This window comes from Coloeus monedula, assembly GCF_965178545.1.
Source record: "Coloeus monedula genome assembly, chromosome: 1".
NCBI classification, from domain to species: Eukaryota; Metazoa; Chordata; class Aves; order Passeriformes; family Corvidae; genus Coloeus; species Coloeus monedula.
Genome location: NC_138781.1, coordinates 120266868 through 120276925, shown reverse-complemented (window position 1 = coordinate 120276925; position 10058 = coordinate 120266868). Strand labels below are relative to the sequence as shown.

General features: G+C 39.9%; 1 protein-coding gene across 2 annotated transcripts in view; it reads right to left on the bottom strand.

Annotated features, from left to right (window-relative positions):
* Window positions 1-2188: 2188 nt before the first annotated feature.
* LYN (LYN proto-oncogene, Src family tyrosine kinase) overlaps window positions 2189-10058 on the bottom strand; it is a gene marked incomplete at its 5' end in the record, with an annotated part of 50295 nt that continues 42425 nt past the window's right edge. For both annotated transcript variants that reach the window (XM_082302295.1, XM_082302296.1), the window contains 2 exons: window positions 2189-3636; window positions 8717-8848. In XM_082302295.1, the coding sequence (XP_082158421.1) occupies window positions 3434-3636; window positions 8717-8848 (335 nt within the window). In that variant the 3' untranslated portion in view covers window positions 2189-3433. The remainder of the gene's footprint in view (window positions 3637-8716; window positions 8849-10058) is intronic.

Genomic DNA, 10058 nt, shown 5'->3' with positions numbered 1-10058 from the left:
TAGCTCTCACTCAGATGCCATCTTCACTGTCATGTTGACTGACAAAAAAATGTTTAATACAAAACTTTTTAAATTGAATCTGGGTTGAATTTAGAGCTATTAAGGTTTAGGTCTAGACATGTGCTTTTAATGTTGATATAGGGATGTGACTTGAGATATACATATATTTTAATTCTGGGGTAACTGCTATCATGTTCTTCTGTACAGATAAATGTGTGGTTCATGGAAAGCGGGATGTCCCTCATCTGCTGTTCATTATGGTTTTAAATTATTTTATTTAATTGCTGATTCCTAGAAATCAGATGGCTTGTAAAATTAATCCCAAGTAGTTAAAATAGCATGGTTCTTCAGTTAATATTCTGGTTCTGACCTGGAGACTCCCTTCTTGGGACCAAACTAAGCAAACTGCTAAAGAAGGCAATGAAATGAGATCTTATCCAGCTCCTTGCTATTTTCCAGCTAACTTGGCTTTGTAAAGAAATTTAATATAATTTGAATTTCCACTAGGAATATGCATTAAACTTTGAAAAATCTATTTAATAAAATTTTCCATTGCTAAATTTAGCTCTGACTCTTCATTTTATGAATCAGCAAAACCAAGATAAGGAAAGATCATAAAATTAGAGCCCAAATAATGATAGTGATTGATATAGGATGATCTTGAGTTGAAAGAATCATATCCTTGATTATATTACTTAGCTTTTATCTAGTAACTTAAGGTTGGAAGACTGGAGCATGATAAAATTTGAAATAGTTTTCTTAGAGCCCTTTCAGTCAGTGGAGGTGAGGATTTTTTTAACTACTGTGAAAGTACAATGCCTGTAATTGCTGGAGGCTTGCTGGAGAATCTGTAAGTAAATTGGATTGATCAGTCCCTGTGATGGTGTTCCTCATAGTGGAAGGGGGACCAAGTTCAAAGGGAGAACCTCACCCTTGCTGGGGAGACAGTAGGTGGTGCAGCCTTCCCGTGTGACACGGAGCTCAGCCCTTCTCTGCTGTGACTCCTCTTGCCAGGTCGTTAGGAGTTTCGGGTTGGTCTGTGATCACTTATCACTCTGACAACTATTTAACAAGGCTGTCCCACTTCAGCCTCTGCTTTGCTCATGTTTTGAACTGTTTCTGTTAAATACAGGGTTATCTGGCTTTAGTAGTTCTGATGGCCTATAATCCCTGCAAGGTAGAATTTCTAAAATATTTTTCTACTCCCACATAAACTATTCCAGCTATTAAAAAATATTTTGGTGTAGTTATATGAGACACTGAGTGTTGATGCCTTGAATAAGAAAGCTGCTATGTACAAATTGCTTTAGGAAAAGCAATTCAAACAGAAGTTAAAAAAATCATCAGAACAGGCTAATACTGTGGAAAATTTCCATAATGCCATTTCAAACTACCTAGTGCTACACCTTGGCAGCCTGTCTAGCAACTTTGGCAACTTTATGTAACATTAACTATAACCTCCTATCTATTCCCTGAGCAACTGTTCTTTCTATGTTGCCTCTTACTTCCCAGAGCTCTTTGGCTGGCTACAGTAAATGGTTTGAAAGACAAAGTTACATTATCTTGAGGTTTTTGGTTTTGGGTTTTTTTTTTGTTTTGTTTTGTTTTTTTTCTGTTTTGTTTTGTTTTTTTTAGTCTTAAAATGAAATGAAGCTTGTAGTGAAGTACTGGCCAGTAGTGAACTGTTAATGTTCAGCTGCTAAAGGACAGTGCAGCTATTACATTAAAGGCTTGTGAGAAGCTGTTTTCAAGGACAGCTGAGGGCTGGTTCTTTTCTTCATGCCCTCCAGGACAATAAGAAACCACAAGAAGGATGTAAGAATGGTTGGTTTGGTCCTTTTCAGTTTCGACTGGATGTAAGGAAAGCAGAATCCATTAATCTTGGTAGTGGTGATAATCAGAGATTCCCCTGTTCCACATGAAGCTACCACTGGATAGAACATCAGCTGTTTGTTCTATCTCAAATTACTACCATACAACTTGCTTCAGATTAAGTGTTTATTAAAATTAAAAATCACCATACAATAGAAACTATTTACATATTTAACTGATAGTCTGTTTAAACTGCACAGTTTGACTGAAGGAAGCCACTAGAAAAGAAAAGCCATGAATACTTCTGCTGCTGAACTTCAACTGCAGGCACACTGAAGCTTTATCAGAAAGGTTTTAAGCTTCTGCAAAGTACCATTTGCCTAAATAATTGGGCTGAAGGATGGCAAAGGTGTGTACTGGGTTTCAGTTGTAAGAACCAGTGTCACTTTGAAAAAGAAGTAATCTGTGCTGTGGTTACATTGCAACTGCATGAGCTCATCTGTTTGGGTAAGTAATTTGATAGAACAACTCAATGTAAAGAGATTAGCAAATTGCTTTCACTTTAAGAATTAGATTTGTAATACCGAGCAACAAACTACAGTGTCACTGCAATGTAACTTGATATCCTATTGCATGTTTCCACAAATTGTTTTCGATAGTGCTAGAGCTAGTTTTAGCTTTAAAACAGATTTGAGGTTAGTTGATTAAAGCAGCAAAAATACAAGGAATATTCTTGAATAACCACAGAGGATTAAAAATGAAGACTAAAATATTTTCACTGGTAACAGTTTCAGCGACTGCAATGAAAGTATTAACTTCCTTCAAAATCCTGTGCTTTTCCATGGACTTCAGATGATGACTTTGGCCTTGTGGGAAGCTGAAGGTTGAACACAGCGAGGTGTGCTGCCACGTCTGCAGCCATGTGTGTTCATCTTGCACTTCTGCATGTCTGATGGTTTCGCAATGCTTTGAAAATGATTTTAAATTTAGGGTTTTACAGCAGTAAACCAGAACTTTTTTCAGTGTAAAGAATTACATACATAACTCTTCCTCAAAGGAAACCTTGACACTGTTTTGAAAGTCTTACAAGAGCTGACAGTATGCCTGATACTAACGTGAAACAACAAGGATATAAAAATAATTTTTGCCGTATGCTGTATTTAAAAAATTATTTAAGAACGTCACCATGTCTTAAATCTGTAAGTTCTCCTTTGTGGCTTTTTCTTTTGAAAACAGCTGTTCAGGCATCCTCTCAACTGTTTTATCAAGGTCTCCTTGTAACATATTGCATGACTAAGATCCTAAGGCGGCCTTGTCAAGCTGTACCAGGGCCTGATTGCTTTCCTTCCTTTTCCTTCCCCACCCCAAAAAGCCTGTTTGCTTTGGGGTGTTTCTACAGTTGCAAAACACAAAGCCTTTAAGGAGAACTTGAAGCTTTAGAGGAATTATTTTAACCAAATAAAAACATTATTATTTCTCTGCAGAATTATTCTTTCCTTCAGCATTTCAGCTTCCACACTCAGTTAAGACATCTGAATTCATGAAGTAACTGGTTTGAGCAGTCTGTCCTAAAGATAGTCTGTGCCAATGCTCAAGGGCAGTAGAAAAAGTGTTCTTTGTTCTATGGCTGTTGTTGATACTGCCCTTCTGTTGCTGTGTAGAAGTCATCAAGCACACTCTGTAGATAATCAAATGTTGGCCTCTCTTCTGCTTTGTCTTTCCAGCATGTTTTCATGATATCATAAAGCTCAGCTGGGCAGGTTTCCATGCGTGGCATTCGGTACCCACGCTGAAGAGCAACCATCACATCTGAATTGCTCATACCTTCAACAAAAAAAAAAAAAAAAAAAAAGAAAGATTTGATGAAATTATCTCCATTCCTAGAGAAGTTATTTTTTCTTGTTTTTTTTACTTCACTCTAAAGATACTGACCCACTACTACATGACCCTTGCTACTTGTTAAAGGTAGCTCCTAGCATGAGTTCAAGAAACAAGGTTGAGGTGTGGACCAGCAATGAGGGGCTTGCTCTGAAAATCCTGGTGGGAACATTTCCATTTCTGCAGTTGAGCATCACAACCTTTTTAGCTCCAAGTCTAAAAAGACTCTGGGAAAAATCACAATTCTTGTCTCCAGAAACCATCTCTGTTCTGTTCTTCTGACCAACCCTGCCCCCATTTATTCTGCTTCCTGTGGTGTTTGGATTCCCAGCAACAGCCTGCCCTGGCACCAGCCTTCGTCTCTAGCTGCAGAGGTACTGCTCTGCTTGCTGGAGCCCCATCCACCCTGAGATGGAGAGCAGCATCCCTGTTTGATCACAGTGCCAGTCACCCCACCCAAAAATTTCAGGTTTTCTTCTACATCAGCTTTTGTGTAAGTGCTGCTGATTGCAAAATACTGGACAGTCACTCATGAAATCATTAATTGTAATAGGCAATTTCCCCTCTTGTCCTATTCCTGTTATGCAAAACCATCTTGCCAGCTGTGCTGAGCTTTGCTTTTTTTCCCTGCTATGGTTTTCTTTCAGAGGATAAGACCTGTAAGTAACAGCAGTGCATCTTGCATCTCACATGCCAGCTTGTGTCACATGAGAGAGTCTTGCTCTGGACTCCATCCTCTTCCCCCCTTTTTTATTTCCTGTCACCCCTCCCCTCTTTATCGAACCCTTGAGAAACTGGTTCACAGAGTAATTTCAACACCTACTCTCAGAAGGTCAGCTACACTAGGGCCAGCTTTTGCTATTTCAGGCTCATCACTTCCTACCCAGAAACCTGCCTTTGGGCTTGTCCCTTCCCCTGCAAATCTAATCAACCTGGTTGCATTACCTTCTCTGGACACAGACTCTTTTCTGTACTCAGTGGCTGCTGTTTGTTCTGATGGCTGGGCATGCAGGAAGCACCTGTGCTTCAGTCCAGAGCCTTGCATTCCCCAGAGAAGGCCTTCCCTTTCGAAAGGGTATCCCAGGCCCCACAGCCACTGGCCGCTCCTCAGGCTCAATGCTCCATGTGGTGCAGTTCTGCCCAAGATTACAGCTCCTCATGGCTTTCTCAGGCCATGCAGCCTCTGGTCAGGTCCATGCAGGACAGTCTCCTGCACACACCAGCCCCCCAGAGGTGGAGGGAGAGCAGCTCTGCTTGGCTGAGAGCAGGCAGGCTGGGTCCTATTCTGAGCAAGGTCAGCAGTGGAGATACAGATGTGGTGCTCTCCTGAGCCCTTGGTGACTGTGCAGCTGTCGCTGCAGACTGTGCAGACCTCTGTATGTAGTATCTGACTGCTATGGCTGTGATTTAAGCCACTTGGCAGGTAAGGACACATTTGAATTACAACCAAATGACAACTTTATCCAGTATAACTACTTGGATTATTCAAGATGACCATAGTTCATACAGTTAACTTCAGCTCAAGCCTGTTGGCTTTAAGCTTTTCCAAAAATACCCTCAGCCATGTAATCTGAGTCTGGATCAAAGTGCTTACTTTGGGCACATCTTTTGTATTTTCAGTTCCTCTTTGGAAGGAGAAGGGAAGTTTTCCTGAACTAATACTGCGTGTGTGCAGAAAAGAAGTATTTTGAAGTAGTGGAAGAGCATGTTGTCACAGAGTAAGGAATTACTGCTATATAGAGACAAATTAAATTCAGAAAGAAAGTCAATAAAGCATTTTATAGAGAACAGTGATCTGACTGCTTGAGCTTAAAGAAATGGATTGTATATAATATATGCAGTAAAACAGTTATTCCTACCATACAAAATATTAGTTAACTGTGCTGCTACATGAAGACTGCTGCTACTGGGCTTTTGTGCAGAATGGGGATGATTTTTTGGGTTTAAGTACTTCATAGGATGGTGCTTAGATCTGTGCTCTGCAGGAAAAATTGTTACATTCTGAATGCTAAGGACAAAGCCTGTGTTTCAGCTACCCTGCAGGAAAACTATCTGTTTAATAACCATTTGAGTTCAGAAGCAAAAAATAAAAATACCCTTATCAGTATCCCATAGTAAATAAATCATGTACATACTTCCATGTGTTTGGGGTTTTATTTAAAACAAAAAGGGTTACCCACAATCCAAGCAGTATTCTCAAAATAGCTCCTTGTCTAACTTTACCTTTTAAAAATTATTTCAATTTTTTCTATTTGTAGCTAAAGAATTACCTGGGTTACCATATCTACATCCTAATCAGTAAAAGTAATATATCCCACATACATATTTATTAAAACCCTCTTGAATGCTAAGTTTTGGTAGATGTCTGTTAATTTATGCTGCGGTACCCATTAGGTTTCACAAAGATATCTTTCTTTATGTTAGGGCCTGGGTAATGATGTGAACATGGTGGTATGGAGGAAGAATCCTGCTGTACAGAAAGGGTCACACCTTGTAAAGAACAGCAGACATAACTGGAATGCAAGTATGGATAATGCCTGTATTGACATGCTAAGTAATCACCCAGAAATTAGGTTTTAACAACCAATTCAACTTATGTGCCCAGAGGATCAGATAACTTGTTTCATTTTTCAGAGGTAATTCCTGAAACTGTAGTTCCACTAATGGCTTTGAGTTTCTCAGGAAGAGAAACAGCTGTTGGAATTTAAGAACAAAGATCACAAAAGCTCCAAGTTTCTTGGCTGGAACTGCTTCCTACCAAGTTGCCTACAGGTATTAGCTACTTGCCAGTTTCAACTCAAACTGGTTTATATGCAGCTATATGCTGAATATTCTGGTTGCTAGAGCTGGTTAATAATTGAAAATAATATTTTGAAGCATTCCCATTAGAACTGAAAAGCCAATTTACTGTTTCTCTCCAGTGGCTACTGGTTACAACCTATCACCAGGTTACTATTGCCATGCTGGGGTAATTTGCCCAAATCTGTCACATCTCTTCATGTAAAGCAGATTGGTCACGCATGCATTTTGCTGTGACTCTGATTCTCAGAATCCACATTCAGTCTAACAGGCTATTTCAATTTATATTTTATTTAAAATAGATACATATCTCCCTTCCATTTTAATGCAAGCAATACCTGCAAACTATTAAAATCTTCCAATATGCAGTCAAGAGCCTTCCGTTTGTAACTGCTGGTCGATGAATGAATCCATAGTGCACGGAGTATTTATGGTGCTCATAAAAATGCTCCCACATTTAAAAAAACATATTGCCCAGACTTCCCCTGGAAGAGAGATTTTCCCACAGCAGTGCAGCAGTACCATGTCTGCTGTACAGATTGACTTTGTTCTTAAAATAAAACCATGATACGGTTTATGAAGGTAAAGAGAGAGCAGACTTAGCTGCAGAATTAAGTAGAGGACTGAGTTTTGTATTTTTGTAGTGCTGGTTTCCAGGTGAGCTCGTTGGTTTGCTCAGAGAGGGACAATTTTCTAAGCAGAAATTCTTCAGAAATTATCTTGTGAGCCCAGTTCAGTGCAGGCAACTGTCTGTACACACAGGCAAGTGCTAACAGGGAAAAAAGGTATCTTGACTGTGGGAAGAGCCATGCATTACCTGGCTGCACACAGCTCCCATCTGATCCTTCCTTGGGACATGAGCTGTGTTTGAAAAGGGCTTTGAGAGGACCTGCTGTGCTGTCAAGTATTTCATAGCCCTCACCTACAAACTGAGCCAGAGCACCTAGCTGTGCAAGCAGCCCTATCACCTCTTGAAGTTTAATGGGGCTAGTCTTGAGCTTAAGTGTTTTCCTGGCCTAGAACTGTGCCATGAGAATGTCTGTTTGGCTCTACCTCTTGCATGGGAAGTCACTATGTTCTTCCATAACAGTGTGAAGTTGGCTGCCATCACCTCTTTACCACTGCCTGAGTCTCACAGGTTTTCCTGTTTCCCTGTGCCCAGAGGTGTTCAGCCTACTGTCATTTCAGGGACCCGGGTCTGCCTCTTGACCATCTCTGGAAGTTCAGGATGCAGAATTCCAGCTGCTCAGGAAGTGGTGAAAATGTTTTCACTGTTTAAACAGTAAGAGCTGCTGCTCTGGAAGCACTGGGAAAGCTTTGCTTGCATGAAGTATCTGGTCTCCCTTTCCTGTCAAGATCCCAAGGCTCTTCTCAGAAGTTACTCTGCCTATGAGATGTGCAGCACAGGTGAACATGGCTGTACTTTCCTCATTTGCCCACAGGAGAAGGGAATTTATGACTATTTCCCATAACCTCAGTAAGCTTAAATGAATGCAGTCTGTTGTCCAGAATTAATCATCTATGCCTGAGATGTAACAATTTTATGTGCATAAAAAACCCCTTCATACAAGGTGTCTCTGTGTGCTGGAAGCATTAATATATATTTTGTTTAACAATGTAAAATGAAACATGAAGCACATGACCATCTCACAGCTACCCAATGCAGCTACATTGATGTACCCACCTCTGTGGCCTTGTACCGGACTGTATGGAACAACAAATAGTAAATATTCCTAGTGGTACCTCAACACTGTGTTAGGATCTGCTTTCATATTTGTTTAGACTAGCTAGCACTGACAAATTATTACAGCCTAGTTGCTTGTGAAAACATACTTTCTTAGTATCTTCACATATTATGTTATTAAAACTCCCAGCAGCTTAAACAGCACTGTCAAAACTTGCAGCACTACATCCTTGCCATGAAACTGTGCTTCTGTCCACAAAGCAGGGATGTCATAAATGCAGGGTCTGCATATCCTGTAGTTGTGGCACCTTTAGAATATATAAAAATGATCCATGGTGCCATTAGTTTGTTTGCTAAAATTAACCCTGGAGAGGCATGTGCCTTACACATACAGTGACCAAGTTTTCAAAGCAGTAAAATTACCTGTAAGACATTTTTCCAATCATTGGTGTCACCACTGTCAGATGCTAGCTCTTTCCCTGAATATTTTCTTTGCTTTTTAGCACCAAAGCATAAATAGAGAGTAAAAACACAGGCCCATACCTGGATAAGGAATCTTCCCATATGTGACAATTTCATACAGGAGAATCCCAAATGACCACACATCAGATTTAATAGTGAAAGATCCATAGTTAATTGCCTCTGGTGCTGTCCATTTAATAGGGAATTTTGCACCTAAAAAAGAAAGTACAGTCTCAAACAGTCACTTTAATCCATTTCACATTCAGCCATAAGATGCAGAAGCAGTAGCAAAACATACCTTAAAAACTGATATCTTAAATTACTATCTTTCATATCTAACTGATTCCAGAAATTGCCATATAAAAGCAAACTCCTTTCAGTTAAACAAAAACATTCAGGCAGCCTTTGGTGGGAATACTACATTAATTCTTTTGACAATGAGGAGTAATACAAGCAGAGTGTCTCTAAGCCCATTTTAGCCTGCTCTAACTTTCTGGCACAAAATAGCAGGTGAGCTAGGAAACTTTTCTGATAGCAGAAAACACATCAAAGAAACTTGACATAAAAAATTTATAACCTGAAAAGTTATTTTAATCAATGTACAATGTCCAGAGCTAGCTAAACCCCAGAGATACAGGTCTGTATTTCTGAAAACTGCTTAATCAGACCCTTCCCTCTGATCTATGGAATTACTATAACTCAGTGACTGCTGAATAGCTCATCTTCCTTTAATCTCAACTGTAGTGCGTTGTTCTCTTTCTTCTTCATAATTTAGTTCTTCCCCTCTTGCCCTACATTGCCACAGTTTCCATCCAGACTCTGTGAAAACCTGAGGTGGTGTCTTTAAAAGGAGAAGGGGAAAACCAGCCAACAAACCACTCTGGAAAGTTACCCTTATGCATGGAAGCATAAATAAAAACTTTTCACTACAGCCAACAGTGCCCTTCTTGAAAGGATCCTTGACAACTTCAGCAAAACACTCATGGCAAACCCCAGACATTCACCTTTCATAGCATGTTTTCCCTCTTGCCAGTCCTGACCCCGTTACCTCCCATCAGTGTGCTGAGCAGGGACATGACCCAGCCTTCCAATGCCTACATTGCTGCTGAACATGCAAATTTCTGCTGCAGCTCCTAAAACACCTTCCAAAGGTAGCCAGTTCTGCTAAAGCTTTTCTTGTTACCAGCAACTACACCTGCTAGGGTTTCTTCCTTTCCCTAAGTGAAAGGAGGTCCATATGGCACTTAAGGATGTTAAGAGCATATAAGATCACAGTTTCTTGGCTTTTAATTCTGTGAGATGGAAGCTGTGACTGTGCAATTACTTTGTTCAATGTAGAAAATTGTGTGCAGTTAAGTACTCTCGGTTTGTCTTTGTCTTTCAAATTTATTTAAAATAAACTCATCAAAAAGCCTGGGCAGCC